Below are 27533 nucleotides of genomic sequence, written 5' to 3'. Positions count from 1 at the left end.
ACATGTTTGGCCGCTCGCGGAGCTGGGTGGGCGGGGGCCATGGCAAGTCTTCCCGCAACATCCACTCCTTGGACCACCTCAAGTGAGTATATTGGGGGCGGAGGGGGGAGGCCCGGGGGCTGGAATCTGGGGTGGGAGCGCATAGCCCCGGGCACGGGTCGCTGGGAGGTGTCAGAGCTGAGTGGAGGGTGGAGAGAGGTGCTCAGGAAAAGCTGTATGGTGGTTAAGAGCGAGAGCTCTGGAGTCGGGGCGCCTTGGTTCGAACCCTGACCCCGTCTCTCCTTGCTGTGTGACCTTGGGCAAGTCGCTTCGCTTCTCAGAGCCTCAGTGTCCCCGTCTTTTTAAAGTAAGGGGATGAGATTTCCGTGTTCGGACACCGACGTCGTTCTTGCCGGAGCAGATCTTGCGCATCCAGCTTCCCGGGGTGGTACTTCTTAGGCTGGACAGAGGTCAGAGGTCTGGATCCCGGAGTCGGACAGATCTGGGTTGCAGTCTAAGTATGTGGGGTTAGGCCTTCGTTTCCTTAGTTGTAAAAACGGATATTGTGACAGCACCTGCTTCCCAAGATTGCCTTGAGGATTGGGTAAGAGAATGCACTTAAAGCTGGGAGCACATACAGGTGCTCATTCAAGGGCGGTAATTAAAAGCAGACTATTTTCTAGGGGGAGTCTAAAGAGGGACTATCAGACGTAGAGCTCTGGGGGTGGACAAGTTGCAAACGGGATCCTGGGAAGCAGCAGTGCAGCAGACAGACCTGCTTTCAAATCCTGATTTCACCACTTAATGGCAGTGTGACCTTGGACAAATTACTTCACCTCTTTGAGCCTCTGGTTCCGCATCTGCGAATGAGTATTGTGAACACTGTGCAAGGATTTAGTAATGTCATGCATGGAAAGAGACTGATCCAGTGTGTGTCACACAGTAGGTGGCCAGCAGTGGTAGCTGTGTTTATTAGCCAGGCCAGGCCTTGCCAGACCACACTACCTCAAGGGCTTCCCCCACCCCGATTCCTGTCCATCTTTATCTTGATTTCATTCAGTGCATCTCCACTAGCTGCAGTTATCCTGCTTGTTTTTACTACCTTTTTGTCTGCTACGAAACTGGCACTTCTAGGCGGACGGAGACTGCTTGTTTTGCTCACAATTATATCCCAGAATCTAGTGCTGTGCCTGACACACAGTAGGAGCTCAGTGGATGCTTAATGAATGAATGGAAAAAAAAAAAAGGATGAACTGGGGAGAGGTGCAGAGCATGCAGACAAGAGTCTAGGATTTTTTTGGGGGGGTGGGGAGGGTGATAATGGAAAATAGAGACCTTTGTGGAGGGAATAACTTCAGGGAGGAAAATATTGGAGGAAGGGAGTTGGAGTAGGCAAACTTTGGTGGAAAGACGTAGGCTGGTTTACAGAGGAACCTCCCACGATTACTGATGGGAAGGAAGAAGGATGGCGGGAGGAGGGGGAAACAGTAGGAAGAAGACGGGTCCATGGAAAGGATTGGTGGGGAGGGACATTAGATGGGGCTTCTCATTTGGCCAGGGTCCGGGTGCAGTGATCCTCAGCTGTGTCCTTTCTAGCATGGAGCATGCATTTAATAAATGTTTGTGGCTCTGGGGGGCGGGGGGGAGGAGGGAGGAGCATGAGGGCTCACTATGTGGTGAGGAATGGTGATAAGAGAAAACATGGGGGGGGGGGAGAGAGGCCCTGGACAAGAAGAGGGGTAGGAAAGCAGGAATCTTAAGTGGGAGGGCAGCTGCAGGGAAAGGGAGAGGCTCAAGGATTTTAGGAATGTAGAGAGTGGGTGGATGTGGCTGAGAAGGGCAGAATGGTTGGGCCTCCTGCCAGCACCCAGCTACCTGCAGGCTGTCACCTAACTGCCTGACTCTAGGCCTTCTAAATTGCTGTAATATTTATTAAATGCGTTCTCTGTGTCAGGTACTTGCTAAGGCCTTCCTGTGTGTTATTTCCTTTAATCCATTTTATAGAAATGGAAACTAAGGTTCAAAGAGGTTAAGTCACTTGCCCAAGATAACAACAGCTGAAAAGTGTTAAAGCCAGGGTTTGACTTTAGTGCTTGTACTCATGACACTGTCTTTTTGAATAAAACTTCCTAATAAGTCAGGTTGGAAAGTCTTTCAGCTTGGTTGGGTCTCACTGCCAGTGGGTCATCTTCACTCTCCCGCCAGCCAGGGAACGGTAAAGGTTCTCAGGTTCCTCTGAAGTATCCTGGGAACTGCCCAGGTACATTGTTTAGGTTGCGTGGCCATTGGGTGCTTTTTGGAAACCTGAGCTGCCTGCCCTGGTTCAGGCAGATCAGCTTAATCCATATTACAGCCTGCCTGAGTAACCTGGTGATTTGCTTACTGGTGTGGGGCTTAGAAGATCCTAAAGTGTCTTGGATAAGAATGCCATTAACAGCTAGTACCCACCCAAGTGCCGGTGATGATCTTCATTTGGCTCTGATAGTAAACATCTTGGGTTTGGGATATGGAACAGCTTATAACTGGAGGGAAAAAGAGACCACCATAGAGCCAGTGACTGTGCAGGGTGACAAGCACTAGGATCACTGTAGGCCCAGGGTTCGGTGGAAACCTTGTGAGCTTTCTGGAGGAGGCAACACCAGAGTGCAGTCTTCAAGGACGAGTAGGAGTCACTGTATGGGGGAGCAGGATGTGGGAGGGGGACCCTGGAGTTTGTGGAGCATCAGTGTGGGGCTGGTAGTTGTGGGAAACAAGTCTGGAGGTAGAATGAGGCTTGGGTTTCATCCGACACAGGGAGACCAACCATCCGGGTGTGCCTGGGACTGAAGGGTTTCTCAGGACATGGAACTTGCAGTGCTGAAACTGGGAAAGTCCTGGGCAACTGGTATAAATTGGTCACCCTCCCAGTGACAAGTGACAGTTCCTAATACACTCTTACCCTGACAGAGAACACAGTGTGGAAAGGAGAGATTAAGATACTTAAAATAATTTAGAATTGGTAATTTAGGGGGGGCAGACAAAGCATCTTGGAACCCTCCTAATCCTCCCTTTTTAATGGACTTTTAAAGAACAGTTTGAGATTTACAGAAAAATTGAGAGGACAGTCCAGAGGGCTGGAAACCCTTTTTGAATGACATTCTTCATAACATTCCCAGCTTTCAAAGTGGAAAGGGATTTTACTCTTGGAAAAGTGTGTAGCTGTGGTTTTTGTCTACTCAATCAAGTTCATGATTTATGAGGCAGATTGAAATAGTAAGAGTTTATTTGCTGTACTTCCTGGGTGGTTATTGCCCAGACTAGTGGCGAGACTGTGACACTGACAGACAGATGCCCACCACTAAGAAGAACCTTTCCTGATGGAGTCGTGTGGTTGCTACTGAAGCGTCACCCGTACTGGGAACTATGAATCTACAACTGGTGGAACTTTTTGGTCTTTGTGTTGTGTGGTTGTCTTAATTCTGATCACCTTTTTGTGTGGATCAAGATTCTTGGTTGCAAATGACAGAAATCTGGATGGAATTACCTTGAGCCCCAAATGGAACTGATTGGCTCCTGTCACTGAGCAGTCATACCTGGCTAAGCCATGGCTGAGTCCAGGTGTTGAGATGGAGCTATCCATATCTGCCTCTTTACAGTTCTTGTCTCTGCTTTCTACTGTATTGGTGTCATCCTCAGCAAGCTCTGGGCTTACATTGTGTTAGCTTAGCAGTCCCTGGGAAAAAGAACTTCTTTTCTTAGTATTGCCAGCAGAAGTCCAGAATTGAATAGTGTTAGACCAACTGGGATCTCATGCCCATCCCTGACCTAGTGACTGTGGCAGGGGGTGTGGAATGCTCTAATTTGGAGCTGGGATGTCATCAGCTCCACACAAGATACTGGACAGAGACTGAGAGAAAGGGAAAATAGGGGTTTTACCTGAAATAGACAGTGAATGGATGCCCAGCAGGTAGACACTCATCTACTCTTGGTATATTCCACTTTTGTCTAAGATAGCACTGATACTTTTAGAACTAGAGGTACAATATTGCTAGATTTATTTTTTTAGAATATACTACTTACCATATCACACACGCTGAGTCCAAGGTACCTGCTATGTCAAGTCTAAGTTCTTTCAGGACTTCATAGCACTGTAGACTCTGTTCCTGCCCATCTAGTTTGAGAGCACAGAGGAGGGCCCTATAACCCAGGCCAGGGAGTCAGGAGCATCCTTGGTGGGCAGATACCCACCTTAAAGCAGTGGTTTTCAACCTTCCTAATGCCGTGACCCTTTAATACAGTTCCTCATGTGTGGTGACCCCCAATTTCATTGTTACAAATTGAACATAATTAAAGCATAGTGATTAATCACAAAAACAATATGTAATTATATATGTGTTTTCCGATGGTCTTAGGCGACCCCTGTGAAAGGGTCGTTCGACCCCCAAAGGGGTAGCGACCCACAGGTTGAGAACCGCTGCCTTAAAGGATGAGTGGTTGTTACCAGGTGGGGAGTGGGACAGGGCAGAGTTAAAGGGAGAATGCTCAGGGAGAGGAAACAGCATTTGAGAGGCTGGGAGGAGAGAGTCTGGGGTCCTTCAGTAAGGGGATGTGTATGTATATGTGGTGGAGGGAGGTGGAGGACCCTAAAGCAGAGCAGTGAGGCTGGAGAAGTCATAGAAGCCAGGTCCTGCTGGGCCTAGTAAATCATGTTAAGAAATTTGGACATTAGGCTGAGAACAGTAGGGAGTCATTGAAAGTTTGTAACCAGAGGGCTGCTGTGGTCCCTCCGAAGTTTGGAGAATGGACTGGGGGAGGGCTAAACTGGAGGAGGTGGGCTTCTACTCGGGACTGTTGCTGTCTTCTGGTAAGTTAGGATAGCAGCCTGCCGAATGTAATCCAAGGATATTTCTTTTGCCATTTCACACTGACGGTCCTTTCTCATTCACTGTTACACATACCTCAGATACCTACCTCTCTGCCTTTGTTTCCGCCACTTGAGCTCCCCTCTCCTTGCTCACCCAAATGCTAATCCTATGTAATAATCCTATATAATAAAAGGGTAATATGCAAATCGACCGAACAGCGGAACGATCTGTCACTATGATGTGCACTGACCACCAGGGGGCAGACGCTCAATGCAGGAGCTACCCCCTGGTGGTCAGTGTGCTCCCACAGGGGGAGTGCTGCTCAGCCAGAAGCCCTGAGCAGCTGGAGCGTAGCAGTGGTGGTGGCAGTGCTAAGGATGTCTCAGGCCGGTCTGAGGGACCCCCCCCCCTCCCCCCCCCCACACGAGTATACGAATATTGTGCACCAGGCCTCTAGTTCTTCCATAAAAATTGCCCTTGTGGCTTCAGCCAAGAAGTTTACCATGTTCTCTAGCTTCACTTGTTCATGTTCTTGCTGTCCCACTCAGTTAACACATTATTGTAGACAGTCTTCTCATCGCCAAAGAGTTAGACCAGCTGTCAGGTGCTCTGAGCTCTTCCAGCTTTATCCCAGCCTTGGGGTTAGATCCCCAGGAAGCTGGCCAGGGTTCCTCAGGCATGTCCGTTTGCCATCATAAATGTTCTTACTTGGTTATTTATTTGTTTGTCTGTCTCCCAATTTGAACATAAGCTTCATGAGGACAGGGACCTGTGTGGCTTGTTCACCTGGGCAATGTCAGATGCGAGGACAGGGCCTGACACGTACTAAGTGATCAACAAGTATTTGTCACAGGATGAACAAAAGAGGCAAGTTCTGGCCAGGCTTTTCTTAACAACAGCTTGCTCTTGCCACTTCGGTCACAGCATCTGTGCTGGAGCTGTGACTTGTTCTAGGGCTGAAAGCCCTTCCTACACACCTGCCATGATTGCTGACTCCCTGGCATCCCAGATGCAGTCTCACTGGCTGGCCCAGTTTAACATCTTTTGGGGAAATTCATCAGGAGACGCACCGCCTGTGATAACCTTTCTCTATTCCTCTAGTCTGATTTCACGCTGTATGGACCTTCTCCTTGTCCTGCCAGCCAGAAGGCTGGATGCTGTCCAAATGGAAGTTTTCAAAGCACAGAGGGGGATGCTCTGGCGAATGTCTGGGGAGTCTCTGCCTTGGTGCTGAGCAGGCCAAACAGACACAGGCTCTGTGTGCCCCCCTCTCTCCCACTCCAACATTATTAATTTTGGGTGTGTGTGTTTTGGGGAGTGAATTGGGGGGGTGCTTTGGGGGAGTGAATTTCTAGTCCCCCTAGCTCCACTTACCCTTTCTTACACTTTAGCTTACAGATAAGTTTCAGGATCTTTCAATAGGAGCATCCTAAAAGGCATATTATGATGCATATCATAAAACTTGTATGAAACTTGAAACTAGTATGTCTATCTCTGAAGTGAACATAGTCATTATTAACTGTAATGGCTTAACTTGTGAAATAAGTGACTCTCTTGAGAAAGAAGGGTCTGTGGAAGTGGGATTTGTTTGCAGTTTCTAGTTCTCAGTGATGAACCTCTAGTGTGTTGGTTGCATGTTGGCAATAGGCTGCAGTTTTCTAGTCTCCAGGCATTTTGGACTCTTAAACTCATTTCACAAGGTAGAGTCTGTTAATGTGCAAAAGTCTGAGATTGGAATTCTACATTCTGCAGATCTTCTGTTGGAGATATGGTAATGCTGGCTCTTTTCCAAAGAAATGGAGTAAGGTCAGTTATAAGGACTTGCCTTGAGCTCTAATACGCATTTTCTTGCTTTTTTCATTTGTTGTTTATCTATTTGATTTTCTTGTAATGCTGGGCATTCATAACTTCATGTAAATACTTGGCTAATAAAAGTGTTGTTTACTCCATTGTTTATATTTTCTGTACTATAATGCTTATAAGCATGCGGCTTGGAGCCAGACTGCCTGGGTTCTCTGTGGGGACTCTGGGCAGGTTCTAGCCTCCCGGAGCCTCAGCTCTCCAGAGTGCCAACCCACAGGGTTGTTTTGAGGGTTGAACGAGTGAATACATCTGAGGCACTCAGAACAGGGCCTGGCACTAGGAGGCTGTAACAGTTTTTATCATGATGATAAAAATATTCACACACAGAGTTTGAGAGAAAATGTTACGTAACAGTTGTTATCATTGTAAGAGAAAAATCTTAATTTGCTATGTAGTTAAATGTCCAAGTAATCATTCTGTCCTTGGACACTTCTCTGAGGGACACAGCTTTGCACACAAAGTTGGCCACCCTAACGGTTTGATCATGTAAACACTTAGGAATCCTAGTGCCCAACAGAAGAACAACTGCTGTGCTTGTGCTTTCAGTGGCTTACTGTGTAGCCATTACGGGTGTCTGCCACACTTGTCAGTGGCAAAAATGCTTTTATTTTAGCCAGAGGTGGGAAAAAAGATGGGCATGGAAATGGACATGCACCATGAACTCAACTATGTAAATATCCATAAGCAAAGGAAAAGACCCAAGGAAATACATTGCAGCTTCAGCAGTGGTCATCTCTGGGCAGCAGCATGCTTGACAATTGCCATTTCTCTTTTGTTGTTGAAGTTTCTAACTTTTCTAAAATGAGTGTTCCATTTCTAACACTCAGACGTTATTAAACTGTTAATATCTCTGAGGAGGTTGAATTAGTTGATCTTCCAAAGCTCTGCGATTAGATACAGCATTAAAATATTAAATCTTAACCCATTCAGCTTTTTCTTTTCTTTTCTAGTACATTTAAGCAAACATATAGTGAGGGTCTTTTCTACAACAGTATCTAAAACAGTGTGTGCTAGGGCCGTGGTCGGCAAACTGCGGCTTGCAAGCCACATGCGGCTCTTTGGCCCCTTGAGTGTGGCTCTTCCTAAGCCTTAGGAGTACCCTAATTAAGTTAATAACAATGTACCTACCTATATAGTTTAAGTTTAAAAAATTTGGCTCTCAAAAGAAATTTCAATCATTGTACTGTTGATATTTGGCTCTGTTGACTAATGAGTTTGCCGACCACTGTGCTAGGGCATCGTGGGGAGAAAAGAAGAGCAAGGTGCAGATATAACATCATAGAGCTTAAGAGCTTGACATCTAGTGGGTATTTTTGTTTTGCTTTGTTAATCTTCACCCGAGGATATTTTTCCATTGATTTTTAGAGAGAGTGGAAGGGAGGGGGAAAGACAGAGAGAGAGAAACATCGATGTGAGAGAGACACATCAATTGATTGCCTCTACATTCACCCCGACTGGGGCCGGGGATCGAGCCTGCAACCAAGGTACATTCCCTTGATCAGAATCTAACATCTGCCGAACCGGTTTGGCTCAGTGGATAGAGTGTCGGCCTGCGGACTCAAGGGTCCCAGGTTCGATTCCGGTCAAGGGTATGTACCTTGGTTGCGGGCACATCCCCAGTAGGGGGCGTGCAGGAGGCAGCTGATCGATCTCTCTCATCAATGTTTCTAACTCTCTGTCCCTCTTCCTTCATCTCTGTAAAAAATCAATAAAATATATTAAAAAAAAAAAAAGAATCTAACATTTAACCCTCGACCCTTCAGTCTGCAGGCCGACGCTCCATTCACTGAGCCAAACCAGTTAGGGCTTTAGTGGGAATTTCTATTTACCAACATTTAAAAAATGAATGTTTCAAAGACTACTGTTTACAGTAGCATTAAAAACATCAACTGACTAGGAATAAATCTAACAAAAGATGTGTAAGACCCCTATCCAAACATTGAGAGAAATGTAAATGTCATAATGTTACACTATGGTAAAGATGTCAGTTCTCTCTCTATTTATAGATTTAGGTCAGTCTTAAAGAAAATCTTAGCAAGTATTTCTGTGGAAATTGAGAAGATGGATTTTTAAATTTATGTGGAAATACAAAGGGCCAAGAATAGCCAATGCCATAATGAAAAAACAGAAGAAAAGACGTTTGGAGGACTTACGTTATCACATAACAAGATTTGTTATAAAGCTGCAGTAATTGGACAGCATGGTATTGGCACAAAAGTAAACAAATAGATCAGTGGAACTACAGCATCCAGAAAGAGTCCCGCATCTGTAGTCACCTGATTAATGACAAAGGTGACATTGCAGTGCATTGGAGAAATGAGGACCTTTTCGGTAAATGATGATGAGTCAACTAGATATCCAAATAGATAGTGAATTTTGGCCAATGTCTCACGCCACACACGAAGATCAGTTTCAGATATAATGTAAGTTGAAATGTGAAAGGGAAAACTAGCTTTTTTTTGGGAAGAACACAGCATTTCTTCATGACCTTTGGGGTAGGTAAGGATTTCTTAAGCTTGACACAAAAAACATTATTCCAGGGAATGCCTTTCACATTAAAATTAAGAATCTTTGCTCATCAAAAGACAACTGTACAGAGAGTGAAAAGGCAAGCTACATTTAGAGAGAATATTTGTCACGTGTATAACCAATATAGGATTTGTGCTCAGAATATATAAAGAATTCCATCAAATAAATAAGGAAAAGGTACTCTACGTAATTTTAAAAATGGACAAGAGGAAGATTTGCACAGGTACTTTGCAAAAGATATTCAAATAGCCTTGAATATGTGAAAAGATATTCAACTTCAATTATTATACAACGAGGGGCCCAGTGCATGAATTCATGTACCTTGAAAGGAACTGTGGGCCGTGAGGCTGCTGTAGGCACAGGGGAGGGTCTCGCCCATCCTCCATGCCCCCGCCCAGCCCCTCCTGCCGCCACCGCTGCTCCCATGCGCTGATAGCGCTGGCCCCACTCACACCCATTGACGGCGTGGAGTGATTGGGGCTGGCGCCAGCAGCGGGTGTGAGCAGCAGCTGCTGCCCTGATCGCCCCCAGCAGCAAGGAGAGGTGGAGAAGCCCTCAGGGGTGATCAGGGCCAGCAGCCACCGCTCGCACCCGCTGATGGCGCCTAGTGATCGGGACCAGCACCGGGCACTGGCAGTGGGTGCGAGCGGCAGCTCTGACGCCAGCAGCAGGTGTGAGCAGAGCTGGCACCGGCAGCGGGTGCGAGTGCGAGTGCCAGGCGGGACCGTGGTGCGTAGGAGCAAAGAGTTTTCAGTAACCACCAGAGGCTCGCCCTGATGACAGCAACTGGTGCCCTGCCTTGGTCTGGTGCCCCCGCTCACCTGCTCTACCATCCCGCCGTGGCCAACACCCGCCATGTTCCACACACGCCCCCTCGTGGTCAGCACATATCATAGCAATTGATTGTTCCGGTTGTTCTGCCATCCGGTCTATTTGCATATTAGCCTTTTATTATATAGAATAAAACCCCAGTACAACATCACTATATACCCAGCAGAATAGCTCCACTGAAAAAGGCTAAGAACAGCAGGTGTTGGGCCATGGAACAGGTGGAACTCTCACACTGTGCCTCCTGGCCATTTGGCTGCGGGCGAGCTCCTAAATGTCCCTCAGTTGCCGACCAGCCTGTGCAGTGGTGGTTACAATTTTTATGTCCCCAGGTTACTATGAGTATGAGGGTCACATGAAGCCCTTCACATAGAATCAGGTTTGTAGGCCATGCACCACATGTGGGAGCTCCTAGAATCTTCTTTGCAGGACTAACTACCCTGCTCTTTCCTCTGGTTTTGTCTGTAAGGACCTCCTCGTAGTTACTAGAATTTTTTTCATAGATTAGTTAACGAAGGATATGATGGAAACAATAATAGTACCATATGTAGAAACTGCCATTTTATGTATCTGTCTTTTTACTTGTTTATTCCTCCTAATAACACCATAATAGGTAGGTACTAAAACATTATGGTTCAATTGCTGCTCCCTTTTTATGGTTGATAAAACTGAGGTGAACTAACTTGTTCAAGATTACCCAGCTAAGCCCAGACTTTCCACTTCCTGCTCTGGCTTCTCTGGATGGCTCCATAACTCGTCCCATGAAGTCCTCTTTTCATGAATGGATCCAGCATGAACTCTCCTTCCTAAGTTCTGAGAATATTCCATGTATAATTTAGTAATAATGTTGATTAGGGCCCCAATCATGACGACCGCAACATAATAATAATAGTAGCAGCTAATTCTGCATCTGTTGAGTGCTTACTGTGTGCCAGATGCCAAGCTTGGCTCTTTCTATGTGTTATCATGTCCAATCCCTGGAACAGCTCAGCAAGGAGGCCTTGACTGTTACTGGTGCCTTATGGAGGCTGACTCTGACCTCCATAGTTAGGAAGTGTCAAAGTCAGGGGTCAAGCCCAAGTCTGTCTGTTACACTCCCAAAGCCTGAGCTCTTCACTGCCTCTCTGTGCTGCCACTTGCTGTGTTTGGCTTTGGACCTTTGGCTATGTTCAGTCTTTATATGCTCTGATGTAACATGTTCATGAAGACGGTCCCCTACCTTCCCGCCATTCAGAATTTATTGAGTACCTGCTGTGAACCAGGCATTTTGGAGTCACCAGGATCAATAAGATGATGTTTCTGATCTTGAGGAACTCATGTCTAGAAAGGGAGGCAGATCATTGCAAATGAGGGTGGTCTGTGCAGCAGCAAATACCTATGGGTACAGAGGCGCCAGAGAGGAGGGACTAATCAAATCCCCCAGGGCAGGAGGGTGGGAAGGTGCTTTAAAGAAGGCTTTACCAAGAGGTGCCTGAGGTAGGTTTTTAAATAGTAGTAAGAGTTTAGTGATTGGTTAGGGCAACAAGGGCATTCCAGGCACAGTGAATAGAAGTCAGAGCTGGTCCTAAAGATTTTACTCTCTAATCCTTAATGGATGTCATCCTCTACACACAAGGAAACACCAGAGTGGGAGAATCTGCCTCTCCCCTGGCACCAATAGTGCCTGTCATGGCGGGGAGTGGGTATGCTGTGGGCTGCATGGAAAGTGTCATTGATGGCCATCGTGTGAGTGATGCAGTGACCCTGAAACTTTAGTGTAAACTCATTCAAAATGCAGATTTGGGACCCTGCACTTAGGAGTCTGTGGGTTGCTCTGAAAGAAACGGGTGTGCCTTAGCATTTGATTGTCCTGATGTGTAACCGGTATTGTGGGCAGGAAGCCATTGTCAGGACAGAGTAGAGAGAGAGAGAATGGTTTCCTATAGGCAAAAGTGACAGATTGGGTGAATTTTATCTCCCTGTTTAATCTGTACATAGAACATAACATACTAAAAACTGGGCTAGACTCAGAGGAATGAGGAATGAAAATTGGTGGAAGAATTACAATAACTTAAGATATGCAGATGACACCATCTTACAGCAGAAAGTAGCAATGGTTTGAATGACTTCTGATGAAAGTGAGAAGAAAGTGCCAAAGCAGGACTTGCATTTGAACATCAAGAAGACAAAACTCATGACAACAGAAGGAATACACAACTTTAACATAGTGAAGTTATTGAAATTGTTAAAGATTTTGCTTACTTTGTTCAAATATCAATTAAAATGGGGACTGTAGCCAAGAACTCAAGAAGGCCGAGACTCAGAAGGGCAGCAATGGAAGAATTAGGAAGGATCACCACAAAGATATGTCATTAGAGACCAAGGTTAACATCCACACCCTCATATTCTCAATTACTATGTACCAATGTGAAAGTTGGACAGTGAAGAAGGCTGATAGGAAAATGACTGATTGGAAATATGGTGGTGAGAGCTCTACAGATACCCTGGACCTCCAGAAAGATGAACAAGTGGATCCTAGAGCACATTAAGCCTGAAACATTGCTGGAGGCAAAAAATGACAAAAATGGAGCTCTTCTACTGCAGGGACATCATGAGAAAGCAGGGTTCTTTGGAAAAGACATTAATTCTGGGAAAAATAGAAGGCAGCAGGAAAAGAGAAAGACTAAAGAGACAGACTGACTCCATAAAAGAAGCCGTAGGCATGAGTCTGTAGTTGCTGAGCAGGGCTGTTGAGGACAGGACATTGTGAACATCACTTATTCATAGGGTTACCAGGACTCAGAGCTGACTCACCGTCATATAACACACCCAGGAGTCAGTTCTGTGGATCTGGGATGGGGAGCTAGAATCTGCAACTTAGGTGATTCTGATGCAGGAGGCCTGTGAACCACAATGTGAAACTCTGCTCTTTGACTTGGACAAGATGAGTCAAGGCGGCATGAAGATAGAGATTCACGAGTGCCCTGGTGATTCATCCCAGGCTGAAACAGTGCCGTGGAGTTACCTTATCCCTGAGGAAAACTAGCTTCTGCTCCCGTCTGTAGCCCTGCCTATAGATTTGGACACAGGTGTTGGAGATTTCTGTTTTCCGGGGGCTATTCTGGTTACTGCATAACAGTGGTTCTCAACCTTGGCTGCACATTAGAATCACCTGGGAATCTTTTTAAAATCCTGATTTCTGGGCCTCATCCTCCGGAAATTCTGTTTCTTTGTTACTAATGTTGTGGCCCCACCCCATAACAAAGAAACAGAATTTCCGGAGGATGAGGCCCAGAAATCAGGATTTTAAAAAGATTCCCAGGTGATTCTAATGTGCAGCCAAGGTTGAGAACCACTGGCATAGAAGTTGCATGTGATTTTAAATTAAAACCAGCCCCTTAAGTAGTAGATTGCTCCTTATTGTTCCCTCTGAAACATTCTATCTTTTATATCTTACACATTTTGAGATTTTTTTTTTGATGGGACGATCCTATTTAATCTTTTCCTGTCTTGCTCTCACTAGCCCCCCACCCCCAACTGAAGGGGGCCATAAAAGAAACCAAGAGGTGACTCTTGGTATTCCCTTCGCCTTCCCAAGTCTGAGGCTCCCATAACAGCTCAAGTTACCTCAGTCTGTGGGCCCTAACGATGCCATCTCTTAAAAGTTGTGTCACGTGCCACTCCCAGGGCATCTGACCAGGCTTCTGGGTCCAACACTGCTCAGCTCAGGCCTCAGTGATTCAGTTGCCCTCACCACCAGCAGAGGGCTTCCAGGATGGGCCTCGGCCTTCCTGTCTCTGCCCTAGCAGCTGGCATAGGTCTGGAGCAGCGTGGGCCTTCCAGGACCATTTAGGACCATTTGGGTGGGTGAAATATAGTGCCATAGTCTCAAGCCCACTTGAGTTTGTGAATTCCAACAGTCTGCACTCAGCACATAAGATCAGTGTCCTGCGAGCAACCCACTTTATGTGAGCCTTCAGTTCTGATGGGGGATCTGAGCTTTAAGGGAATTGTGAGCAATCCAAGGGTAATCTTGTGATTGCACATGATTTTGACCCAGGCGCTGGCTTTGGGACCACCCTCCCTAAGCCATGACACCACCTCATGCAGGTCTTATGTTAAGCATTCAGACCTGAGCCATGTGTCTCGACTTGCTCCACTAGCATCACAATGACCTGGGGAGTGTGTGAAAAAGGCCAATGTCTGGTCTTCCCTTGGTCCCCCTGAATCGGAATCTCCGGGTGGGCTTCCATACCCCCATTTTATCCAGTTCTCCAGGTGATTATCTTTCACACTCAAGTTTGAGGATGGCTGTCTTCAAGGACTTGACCATTCTCTTACCTCAGTTGGGGTTGGTGTGTCCCTGGTTACATAATGCTTCGAAGAAGTGTCTGCCATTTTTCCTGAATGGTAAGTTCTGTCTCATCCGAATGGCAATTGTGCTAACTGGATGTGAAAAAGCACAGCCATATTGTCCCCCAGATGTTACTAATGGTCATTGAGCCTGGCTTTCATTTCAGTTGGTAATCTTTACTATTCTTTCCTTTCTCTCAGGTATCTGTACCACGTTTTGACCAAAAACACCACAGTCACAGAACAGAACCGGAACCTGCTAGTGGAGACCATCCGTTCCATCACCGAGATCCTGATTTGGGGAGATCAGAATGACAGCTCTGTGTTCGAGTAAGGGTTTCTAATGTTTTTAAATTTTTTTTCGTCTTCCTTTGAATATGTTTCTAAATGCACATCATGAGTCATTCTGATGATGTCAGAATTTGAAGCCAGTTTGGTCTTGCACGGATATCTATCCCTCTATCTATATAAAATGTCCTGAAACACCACAGCTGAAAATGGGAAGTATGAAAATGAGTCTCTAGAAAATTTGAAAATATGGGTAATTTTTCCAGTAGTGTCTGATGATCACCCCCGAGGAAGGAGACAATGTCCTGGGTAGTTAGACTCTAAATGAACTGGGGTAGACAATAAGGGCAAACATTTATTATGTTTACTGATGGGCCAGGCACAGTGCTGAGCTCTTGATGAGTTAATCCCCCTACGTCTCCCAGTGACTCCAGGGTAATGGCCTTGTCCTATTTATGTGTATGGTCACACAGCTGGTAAGCATTGAAGCAGTGCCTTGTACCAGAGCCCATGGTGCTCTCATACTTTCTAGATGAGCAACCTTAGGCCAGCCTCAGTTTCCTCATCTTTAAAGGAGAGAGAGTTCCCTGTCTAGTGCCTGGTATAGTCTAGGCAGTAAGAAATGTTAGCAGTTAGTAATAAAATAAAATAAAGGTGTCCCTATTAGATGGTTAAAAAGCAAACACTCATTTGTAGAATATAATGAACAACATAAACTGATGAACAAAAATAGATACAGAGACATAGAAGCATCGAATAGCCCTGCAAACCTCAGAGGGAAGGCAGGGGAAGGTTGGGGGGGCGGTGGGTTAGAGATCAACCAAAGGACTTGTATGCATGCATATAAGCATAACCAATGGACACAGACAATAGAGGAGTGAGGGCATGTGCTGGGGAGAGAACAATAAAGAATTTAAATTAAAAAGAAAAGCAAAGACTACTTCCCCAATAGATCTGTCTCAGTGTCTGAGTGCAGAAGAGTTTGGATTGTGACAACCACCAGATAGATTTTATTTTTATATAAAATAATCTCAATTATAAGTATTGAGGCCATTTTTAAGACCATTAAAAAAAGGTATTCCATTTCTAACATGGCTTCTTATTAGATATCCTGATTTTCTGGTTAGCTCTATGTTTTCATTGATCAGGTTATTTAAATAAAGCTACTTGTGAAAACGCAAACCTGTGACACTGGCCATGATCCCCAAAGGATAATAGGAGTAATAAAGTGAGGTGTTGCTTATAAACGGGACTAGCTTTCTTTAAGGTTCCATGGAGAATTGGTTGGTTGGTATCTGTTTTTGGAAATGAGAGAGACCCTTGGGTTAAAGCTTAGAAACTGTCCTCCTTAGTCCATTTGTCAGCTTAGAAAAATTCCTGAGCTCTTAAAGGCCCAGGGATTCCTAAGTGGCTGCCTAGCAGAGTCCCCAAGAGAATTTGTTTTTAATACATTTTTTTATTTTGGAGTAATTTTAGATTTACAGAAAAGTTATAAAGATAGTACAGAAAGTTTCCATATACCACCCCCCCCCCCCCCCCCCGTTTCCTCCATTGTTAACATCTTAGATTACCAAGGTGCATTTGTCAAATCTGAGCAGTTGACATTGGTACCTAACTACTAAATAAACTCCAAACTTGATTTGGATTTTGCCAGATTTTCCATTAATATCCTCTTTTTGCTCTAGAATCCCAATCCAGACTCCCAGTCCGGGCTCCCACAGTGCATTCAGTTGTTACATTTCCCCACTCTCCTCTGGCCTGTGGCAGTTTCTTAGTCTTCCTTGTTTTTCATGACCTTGACAGTTTTGAGGAGTACCTATCCCACCTGGGCGCATGGGAATTAAGCTCCACCTTCTGCAAGGGGGAAGTATCTACATACACTATTTAAAGTTCTGCATGGAAGATTTGTTTCTTCCCATTTATGTATTTATTCAATCATTTATTTATATCAGTATGAATGCATGGATATTTATTTTATACTTTGGATTATAATCCAATACAGTGTTATTTGTTTTGTTGCTGAATTGGCTCCAGCTTTGGAAGCTCCTTCAGGTTGGCTCCTGTGTCCTTTGACACGCCCCCATCCTTTTGTTTTTGAGCATTTCCTTACTTTCTGGTACTTTAAGATGCTCCAGGTTCACTTTTTATTTTTTTCTGCCCCAGCCCTAGAATTAGTCATTTTTCAAGGAGCCCCCTCTGTACTCCTCCAGGGTGTTTTTAAAAATCCAGGCCCTTGGACTTCATGCTGGACCTAGGGGATAGATCTCTGGGCAAAATCTAGGTACAGGCATTTTAATAAGTTCCCATGTTGGTTATCATTACGCTGCAGTAAGCTTGTTGTATGATCCTTGGTAGACAGGTAAACAAAATAGGTCAAATGTTAGGAATATTCTGGGGGTCCATGTGAATGGCTCCCAGAATCAGAGTTGGAAAAGATTTTAGGGGTCTTTTTTTAAGGTAATTTATTCATTCATTTACCCTTTCATGGATTCAAACAGAAGTTATGCGGCCCACAGTCCTGCTACTGTGGAACTGACAGTGGAGGGGAAAGAATTACTAAAACTAAGTCAACCAGCAGACACATGTTACTGCAGCGATTTATTTGGAGTACCCCAAAATGAGAGGTTATTTGCTCTTAGCTTGAACTCAGAACACATAACTAGAAACATCACTTTGTTTCTTTAAAGAAAAGCATTAGGGGGGTCTGTCTCCTTTTCAAGACTAAAAAAACCAATGTGTACTCCTAAATGTCAGTGCCCCAGGCTGCGTGCAGACCAAGTCCTGTTCAGAACAAGAAAGGCAAATGTGGACTTGGGGACTGGCTAGGGTCCTACCACCATGGTAGCGTCTTCTGTTTCCTTTCCGTTCTTTTCCCCCAGACATGGAAACTACAAACTTGACAGTTTGGAAACCAAAACCCTTTATATCCCATTGTTGTTTAACACTCAAAGACATGGAGAGCAAAGGAAAGAGGCTTAGTAAGAAGAAGGAAGGATATAAAATATTTGCTTACCAAATATTTTGCTTACCAAGTTTTAAACACAGATTACTGTGTAATCATTTAGTAGGTGAAGATCTTTCTCATTCTGTCAGAAATGTAGTAGTTCACTGCTTCTGGAATCAGCACTGTTCTTGCCTTCTGAGAAGAGAGCTGGGAAGGTTGCATTTTCCTGTCCAGCATCGTGGGAGCTGGATGGATAGCATGGAAGCTGAGGCTGTGCAGGTGGCAGGTCTGGCTGCTCTGCAAATGCCTTTGGGGGTTGGGGGGTACACATGTGCTAAGCATGGAATCAGAGGATGACTTGGATTTCCATCTGTGGAAACAAACCACTGACGCTGTCCCATTCTCTCCCCAGCTTCTTCCTGGAGAAGAATATGTTTGTTTTCTTCTTGAACATCCTGCGGCAGAAATCAGGCCGCTATGTGTGCGTTCAGCTGTTGCAGACCTTGAACATCCTCTTTGAGAATATCAGTCACGAGACCTCACTTTGTAAGGACAATCCTTGACACCTGCCTCTGCACTGCTGAGAGTTGGCCGCGTGTAATTTGGCATGGTTTTTGTGTTGTTTTTCAAATGTCTGTGTTTGCCATATATCTTAGTGTACTTGGGCTGCTGTGACAAAGTATCCCAGACTGGGTGGCTTAGACAACAGAAATTTATTTTCTGGAGGCTGGAAATCCAAGATGTGCCTTCAATGTTGGTTTCTGGTGAGGTCTCTCTTCCTGGTTTGCAGATGGCTGTCTTCTCATTGTGTCCTCATATGATCTTTCTTTGTGCACACACCGCAAGTTCTGGTGTCTCTTCCTTTTCTTTCCTTTTTTGTTAATCCTCACTTGAGGATTTTTTCCATTGATTTTTTTAGAAAGAGTGGTAGGGAAATGGAGAGAGAGAGAGAGACATCAATGTTTCACACACACCCAACTGGGCCAGGAATTGAACCTGCAACCCAGGTACGGACCCTTGACCAGGAATCGAACCTTCGATCCTTCAGTGTGTGGGCTGACACTCTAACCACTGTACAACACTGGCCAGGGCTGTCTCTTTTCTTATAAGGATACCAGTCTTATTGGATTAGGGCCCTCTCCTATGACCTCATTTAGCCTTAATCACCTCCTTAAGGCCCTATCTCCAAAACAGTCACATTGGGGGTTAAGGCTTCAACATAGGGATTTTGAGGACACATTTCAGTCCATAACATCATGTTTATCCCTGCTTGGTGGTGCTTTGAATGGCTAAGGGAGCGTCTGTTGCTGAGTGATTCTGGGGCATTGGCATTTCTTGTTTATAATTTATTACTAATGAGTTGGAGTCTATCAGCCAATAGAATAAGCATTGGAAGCAGCCGGGGAGGAAGAACTCAGCCAGAGCATGCAGGGCGTGGGCTTTGGCACCTCCCCGACTGACACCTGTGTGACTCAGAGCTTATTCCCTGCCCTCACTAAGCCCCTGGTCTTCATCTAAACAACCTCCCCTGAGAGGCAGGTGCTGTCGCTGCCCTCATTTAATGCTCAGAGAGTTTGAGTCACTGGCCCAGGTGACAGCTCTAGCAAGGCCAAAATTGAGAAGAGGTTCAGTCCAGGTGAGTTAGCTCCTGATTGTGCTCCCAGCAGACATTTGTCAATGTCCAGAGACACTCTTCGTTGTAAAGATGGTGGAGGTTGGGGGACTGCGTGCTGCTACTGGAATCTCATGGGTGGAGACCAGGGGTTCGACTAAACATCTTACAAAGCACAGGACAGCCCCACAGCAAAAGAACTTTATAGTCCAAAATGTCAGCAGTGCTGAGGGTGAGAAACCCTGTTAGCTCCTAGTCCTCCATGCTTGACCACTACCTGTATTATTCCAAGGTGACCACACCAAGCCCTAGGCCCTACCCATAGTAACTAAGGAAAAGAAGACAAGTGACTGAATGTCTACATCAGAGGCAGGTTCTAGGTCCCCAATATAGGTTTGAAAATTGCCCTAACCGGTTTGGCTCAGTGGATAGTGCGTTGGCCTGCAGACTGAAAGGTCCCAAGTTCGATTCCGGTCAAGGGCATGTACCTTGGTTGCGGGCACATCCCCAGTGGGAGGTGTGCAGGAGGCAGCTGATCGATGTTTCTCTCCCATCGACGTTTCTAACTCTCTATCCCTCTCCCTTCCTCTCTGTAAAAAATCAATAAAATATATTAAAAAAAAAAAGAAAGAAAGAAAATAGTTTTTGTTGGGTAGAAGGAGGTAGTGATGGTGTCATTGGCATTCCTTTGGGGAAGGAGGAAGAGGTACGGAAGAGCAATTGAATGGTGACTCTCAGAAGCGACCACTAGATGGTGCTACTGCTTCAAGATGAATGTGAGTTGTCTCTCCCTAAGTCAGTGGTTCTCAACCTTCTGGCCCTTTAAATACAGTTCCTCATGGTGTGACCCAACCATAAAATTATTTTCGTTGCTACTTCATAACTGTAATGTTGCTACTGTTATGAATCGTAGTGTAAATATCTGATATGCAGGATGGTCTTAGGCGACCCCTGTGAAAGAGTTGTTCGACCGCCAAAGGGGTCGCGACCCACAGGTTCTCAACTTTTGTTACACTGGATATGAATTGTGTGGTTTCTGAGAGTTCCGAGAGGGCAAGACCCAGCTCGGTGGTGCAGGCCCTGGACTCAGACCCAACTAGGCCCCAGGCTGGTTCTGCCATAAATTCCCCCAGTGTGCTCCGGGAGTGAACTCTCCAAGCTGCAGTGGAGATATCCTAGTTACTGAACCTGTGGGTCGCGACCCCTGAAAATACATCCTGCATGTCAGATATTTACATTACTATTCATAACAGTAGCAAAATTACAGTTATGAAGTAGCAACGAAAATAATTTTATGGTTGGGAGTCACCACAACATGAGGAGCTATATTAAAGGGTCACGGCGTTAGGAAGGTTGAGAACCACTGTTCCTAGTACTTGGGAAATGGAGTGGCTTGAGGATTAAGTTTGATAGTGTGTTTGCAGAGCATAGTACTGGGTCTGGCAGATAGATGGAAGTGTCTGGAAGGGTTGGTTTTATTATGAAATCTAGCATTCCCTCCAAATGTCTGTTCTGTGGTGACCCTTTCTAAGCCCGGGCTACTCATTAAAGATAGGAGTTGGGACAATTAAAATTCTGGGGTTCCTGGATTAGATAACTTTTCATGTACTGTGTCTAAAAAGGGTGCCCTGCTGTAAGAAACCCAGGCAGATACCACTAGCTTTAGGGGAAATTCACCAGAGTACTTATAAGCCTGCCAAAATGGAGAAGTCACTTACTTTGTATAGAACTTGGATTTATGTGGGTAAGAAGATAGATGACTTTTGCTTTTATTTTTATTTTCTAATTATGGAAAGAAAATGTCATCATTATAAAGCAACAACCAAAAAAAAAAAATCAAATATTACAGCCTAGCCAGTGTGGCTCAGTGGTTGAGGGTCACGGTTCAATTCCTGGTCAGGTCACATGCCGTTGCAGGCTGGGACAATTAAAATTCTGGGGTTCCTGGATTAGATAACTTTTCATGTACTGTGTCTAAAAAGGGTGCCCTGCTGTAAGAAACCCAGGCAGATACCACTAGCTTTAGGGGAAATTCACCAGAGTACTTATAAGCCTGCCAAAATGGAGAAGTCACTTACTTTGTATAGAACTTGGATTTATGTGGGTAAGAAGATAGATGACTTTTGCTTTTATTTTTATTTTCTAATTATGGAAAGAAAATGTCATCATTATAAAGCAACAACCAAAAAAAAAAAATCAAATATTACAGCCTAGCCAGTGTGGCTCAGTGGTTGAGGGTCACGGTTCAATTCCTGGTCAGGTCACATGCCTGAGTTGCAGGCTTGATCCCCAGTGGGGGGCATGCAGGAAGCAGCCAGCCAATTGATGATTCTCTCTCATCATTGATGTTTCTATCTCTCTCCCTCTCCCTTCCTTTCTCTGAAATCAATAAAAACATATATATTTTAAAAAATCAAACATTACAAAATATAGAAAGCAATAGTTCTGTAGAATCTCACCCTACAGTTCAGTCAGATACCATTTTGCTGTTTGTTTTACTTTTCCCTAACCTACCAGTTATCTTAGACCTTCTGATTGCCTGTTCATGCAACCTTACATAGTTTAGTTCAAGAGCTGCATTTGCTGGGCCATAACTTATTTAACTTGACCATGGGCATTTAGGTGTTTTCCGAATTTTCACTATTACAAGCAGCCATATCACAAGGGCACCTGTTGGCTGCTGATTTTGGTGACCTAAGTGACAGAAGGCTGAGAGACTGAGATTACTTATAGACTCCTGGGTTTATTATAAAAGGATACCACAGAAAGTCAGCCCCACAGTGAGGGGGTAGGAGAAAAATTCCAGCCGAATAATAGAGGCCCTTCCGCTGCCCCCAGGGTGGTCCCCACCACCCACAGAGTCATTTTGTGGAGGCCCTGGAAAAGTCCCTGCTGTAATGATTGGAGCATGTGGCTTTTCCACCTTGAGAATGCAGCCCAGAGGCTCACGTTGCAAGGCTGAAGCTACCAGCATTGGCGTCTGCACCTCTGGTGGCCCGGAAGCCACTAACCAGTCACAACGAAGCTCACCATGACATCTCAACTGTCCCTTCTCCTGCCAGCTTATTTGTCCCCATCTATAGCCAGAATGACAGAATGAAAAAGAAGCACTCTGGCCATTAGTATCACCTGGACTGCTTGTCAAGATTCTAGGCAGGTAGATTGCAAACTGTTCAAAGCATGGAATACTTTGCAAAAGGAAAAAAAGGAATGAACTCTTACCACTAGGTGCAGCAACATGGATAATTCTCAGATATGATGAAAGATGCCAGACAAGAAGCGTGCATACTGTATGATTCCATATCTATGAAGTTCAAGAACAGGCAAAGCCAGTTAATGATGGAAGTCAGACTAGGGGTTGTCTTTAGAGAGGGGGTAATGACTGGACAAGGTCATGGGGAGCCTTCTGGGGAGCTGGACATATGCTATGTCTGGTCTGGGTGGTGCTTATGGTGTCTATATTTGCAAAAATTCATCAAGCTAGACAGACACCTAAGATTTGTGAAGTGTATATATATATCAGTTCACAGGTACATGTACTTAACATTCCTATATATGTGCATTTCCACATATATCAAGCCGTACAGTCAAGATTTGTGGAATGTGTACCTCATTTTTAAACACAGATTCTTGGGCCCTCATCCCAGACACACTGCCTCTTCTCTTGGAGCAGACGCCAATATCTACCTCAGTTATTGTTCTGATCAAGAAATTTTGAAAACCATTCTAAGATTACAGACTTCATGGCCTGTCTGTGCAGCCAGAATACCCAGTGTGTGTTGAGTGCAGTGGCTTTTCTGGAGAGCTGGCTTCTGAGGAGGACCCAGCTGTGGCCCCTGCCATAGCCCCTGCCATAGCCTCTGCCATAGCCTCTCATGGCCCTGGGCTCCTGGCTGGCCCTTTATATTGTGTTTGGTGATTCCAAATAGTCATTTCAGTAATTCTTTGGCCTAAGTTAGGTACCTCTTTGGCTACTGGTTTATTTTCGATTCACCCAAGAGCAACTGTGTTCAGTCCTGGGAATATGGTGGTGGAGACTATGACTCTCCAAATGAAAGTAATAAGCAATGGCAGCTAACAGTATTGAGTGCTTACTTTGTGTCTCTCACTGTTCTTAGTGATTTCTGTGTATTATCTTTAATTCTCAGAACAGCCCCGTGAGGAAGGCATTGTTATTTTAGCTTTCAAACAAGAAGACTGGGGAGTGGTGAGGGTAAGTGGTTTGCTCAAGGTCACCCAGCTAGGACGTGGCAGAGGCAGTGCGGGCCCAAGTCCATGTTTAACCCAGTGTCTCACACACGAGATGGTGGGAAGCCCTGTGGGGTTTCTTAACGCGGAGTCCCGGGCCTACCCCCAGAGATGTGCGTGGGGTCAGGAATGGGCCCAGGATCCAGCGTGTCTGACTAGCTCCAGGTGATGCCGTGCTGCTCCTCCGAGGACCACACTCTGAGTCACTCCGCTCTCCTGTCTTGTGTGTCTGCCTGTAGGTGCAGGTGTTGATGGTGCTCTGCCTTTAACCATTTGTGGGGAAGCAGCTGGGGTGGTGCAGAGCTCACAAGCTGGCAGTCCAGAGGACAGACAGGATACAGCAGAGCCTGCTTTGAAGGGTGGCTGGTGAGGACTTAGAGGAGGGCCCAATGCCAAGGTCACGAACTAGGGGCCCATAGGCCACAGCTGGTCTACAGACTTATGTTTTCAGGCCAGCACAGCTTTAAAAACTAGCCAGTCTAGTGGCCAACATTGCAAATTCAGGAGATGCAGCATTAAAATCTGTGTTACCCAGCTTCCTTTGCATCATGGGAAGCTCTCACCATGCTGAACCTGCATTTCTGAAGGGGCCAGGGCCAGGGAGCTTCGAGGGAGTAGCCGTTCTTCCGTTGGCCCCGGTGCCTCCAGGCCCTCATCATTGTCGACCCCCATTAGTGATGATATTAACACAGGCTTTTACATGGGACCTTGCTTCCAGTTCCATCTCTGCAACTTTCTGTTTCTTGGGGCAAATTAATCAACCTCTCTGAGTTTTTTTTTTTACTCATCTGCAAAATGGGAAGAATGAGGCCTACTCTGCAGTATCGTTGTGACAGTTATAGTGTAAAGCATTCAGCCTGGTGCTAGGCATGTAGTGGAGGTTATGAAAAGCTATAAAAACTATATAGGGAGAAAAAAACCACGTGTGTGAGGCCCTTTGCGGCATTCAGGAATGATGGGGTGACTTTTGGTGGCAAAATGGGGAAACTTTTTATATAATACAGTGCTTTTTACCCTCATCCGTGGGTTGATTGTGAAATGCCCACGCACCAACTCATTTGTCCCACTCCCAGCTCGGTGTTGAGTTGTGCCAGCAATGAAGAAAATGTTCAAGGGTTCTTTTCTGCTTGGTGTGGGAGGGTGGGGTACCCCGGGCTTTTCTCTGGCATTGCTTTTGAACTTTCTGGTGACTACGCATAGTGGCTGATTTCTTTGAGGCTAAAGGTTAAGCTGCTCCCTGTTAGCTTGTTTAACCCCACCCACCCAGAAGGTTGACTGGTTTGTGTATATTCATATGGTCATCTGCTTGTTACCTTTCTCTACTTGTCTATCCTCCAGCACGAATTAACCTGTTCTTTTGTTTTGTTTTTCTCCCTCTAGATTATTTGCTCTCTAATAATTATGTAAATTCTATCATTGTACATAAGTTTGACTTTTCCGATGAAGAGATTATGGCATATTATATATCGTTCCTGAAAACACTTTCGTTAAAACTCAACAACCACACTGTCCATTTTTTTTACAATGAGGTAAGTGACTGCCGGGGAGGTGCATTTGGATGCAAAGCCAGCTGGTCAGAGCAGCACCTTCTGTCCGGGTGGCCTCCTCTCTGTTTACAAAGCACTTATGTGCTTGTTCTTTCTGATTTTCATAGCAACACTGCTTGGCCTTGGCATGCTTACTTTTTTAAATTTAATAAGTTACCTTTCCATTTCTTATGTAAAATTCAACTATTGCAAACTGAGAGCGGAGTACTTGGCAGGGAGAAGTGCGTGGAAGTTGATTTGGGGGTCGTGTTACCCTGTGGGGAAAACAGGAAGTCCAGTCAGACCCAGTTTTGCCACTTCCCTGCTGTGTGACCTTAGAGAAGTCCCAGTCCTCTAAGCCTCAGTTTCTTCCTCTAAGAGATGGGGATGGTAATATATACCTTGTAGGGTTTTTACAGGGATTGAATTAAATGAGATGATGCCCACAAAGCACCTAATATGTACCTGGCTCCCTAAAGTCATAGCTATTCTTTTAAAGGTATATAGATTTTTTTTATTGATTTCAGAGAGAGAGCGAGAGAGAAACATCAATATGAGAGAGAATCACCGACCAGCTGCCTCCTGTACGCACCCTACTTGGGAATCGAGCCCGCAACCCAGTCATGTACGCTGACTGGGAATCTAATCATCGTCTCCTGGTTCATAGGTTGATGCTCAACCACTGAGCCACACCAGCCGTGTGTTATTGCTGTCCTTTAGAAGTTAACATCCCTAGTAATCCTTGGGAGAATTACTACACATTTAAATAAATAAATTGCTATTGTTCCCACAATTAAAAGTAGCTTGAACAATAAAGCCAGTTTATCTTATACCAAAAGTTACAGATGCCAGCTGTCCTGAGGCTGGTCCATCCTGTGGCTAACCCCTTCACCAAGGACCAGGCTTTTCCATCTTCCTGCTCTGCTGATCATACAGTCGGCATCTTTCGTCAGGCGTGGCCCTCATGATCTCAGTACGGCTGCAGCAGCTCCAAACCTCACATGCTCACATGCCACTGCTGAAAAGCCTGATGAGATCACTTTCCTTTTTGGTTTCTTTAACTTCCAAAAACCTTCTTTCCCAGAAGCCTCCCAGCAGACTTCCTCTCATGTCTCTCTGGTCAGAATTGTGTCGAATTTATCTCACAGTATGTCTAGAATTTGGGAGTGGCCTGGCAGAGCATTTCTGGCTTGATATCTCGTGACGCGGCATCATCTGAAGGCTGGATTAGGGTTGGAATTTCTGTTTCCCAGGTGGCTTGCTCATATGGCTGGCCAGTTGGTGCTGGCTTCCCCTAGAATGAATGATCCAAGAGACCAAGGCAAGCTGGAATACATTTTATGACCCAGCCTCAGAGGCCACACACCATCACTTTTGCCATATTCTTTAGGCCACAAAGAGAGCCTGATTCAGTGTAGGAGAGGATGACAGAAGTGTGTGAATACAGGAGGTGAGGATCATTGGGTCATCTTGGAGGCCAGCTATCACACAACCACTTGCTGTTTGCGTGGCAGGTGTCTTCTGATTGGTGGTTACATATGCTGTGAAGCCTCGGATCTAAAGTCAGATCATAGTCCCAAACATATCCTTTGAGTTTGAGCAGAGTCCATCTAGCTATTTCCATATGATGCAGCAACAGTGGCCTGAACCTTGGTTTTGTTTGTCTGGATTGGTAGTGGGGAAGAGCTGGCCTCAAAGGGAAGAATACTAGCTGCCAATCACAAAAAACGGTGGCAATTTGAAAAATCAACATTGTGTGGCCTTGCCACATAGTAGGTGCTCAGTAAACATGTTTAGAGACCACTTAGATGACATTAGAATTTTCTGAGGGGCTCTTCCAGGTGGAAGAAAACCCACCTGCAAAGTTCAGATCAGAGAGAGAAACACTATCCCTCCACTCAGGTGCACCTGGGCTTCTGTGCACCCAGCTAAGAGGGCAGGACGCTGGGATTCTGGGGCCAGAGTGATGCTTCTGGAAGAAGATCCTGCTGGTCACCAGAGGAGTGGTGGGAGCCTCATTGTTGAGGTGGGCTTGGTTTCCTCTTTCATGTGGGCCAGTACAGTTGCTACCAAATTGTTAAGTGCACACTTGACTTCTGGTGCTCAAAGTCGTGTTTTTCTTATTAGACAGTGGTGGTGGCTGGAGGTGGCCTCGTCCCCACTCCCTTACTGCCGTGAGTGCTCCTCAGTTGGCTCTGGAGCCTGTGGGAAAACTGGCCAGAAGACGGCAGCCGAGTACGCCAGCTTTCTCTTCTAGGCCCTCTTCAGGGGAGTTCTGTGGTTCTGAACTGTTTTGTCTGTTCTGATGATCCCTTTTTAATGACAGACTATTCCTAAGACCCTCCTCCACCATGATATTGTATACACTTTTAGTATTTCCAAATAGAGGAATATATAATAGGCAAGAGAGATTCTGGATGTAGTAAAACTTGACATTTGCTTTTTTTTTTTTTTTTTTTTTTTTTTTAGCAGCATCTAATAATAACCAGCATTACTACTGAGTACTTATTAGGTATCCGGTGCTGGAGTTAGCATTGTGT

At 45.3% G+C, this 27533-nt stretch overlaps 1 protein-coding gene across 5 annotated transcripts in view; it reads left to right on the top strand.

The window, feature by feature from the left end:
- The first annotated feature begins 2 nt into the window (after positions 1-2).
- Positions 3-27533, top strand: part of CLEC16A (C-type lectin domain family 16, member A) — a 231483-nt gene continuing 203952 nt past the window's right edge. For all 5 annotated transcript variants that reach the window (XM_005871741.2, XM_005871740.2, XM_005871739.2 and 2 more), the window contains exons 1-4: positions 3-82; positions 14577-14705; positions 18020-18153; positions 24848-24996. In XM_005871741.2, the coding sequence (XP_005871803.1) occupies positions 3-82; positions 14577-14705; positions 18020-18153; positions 24848-24996 (492 nt within the window). The remainder of the gene's footprint in view (positions 83-14576; positions 14706-18019; positions 18154-24847; positions 24997-27533) is intronic.

The sequence above is a fragment of the Myotis brandtii genome, unplaced genomic scaffold (genome assembly GCF_000412655.1).
Source record: "Myotis brandtii unplaced genomic scaffold, ASM41265v1 scaffold355, whole genome shotgun sequence".
Taxonomy (NCBI): Eukaryota; Metazoa; Chordata; class Mammalia; order Chiroptera; family Vespertilionidae; genus Myotis; species Myotis brandtii.
Note: the sequence above shows the minus strand (reverse complement) of the source record. Positions and strands in the feature narration are given on the sequence as shown.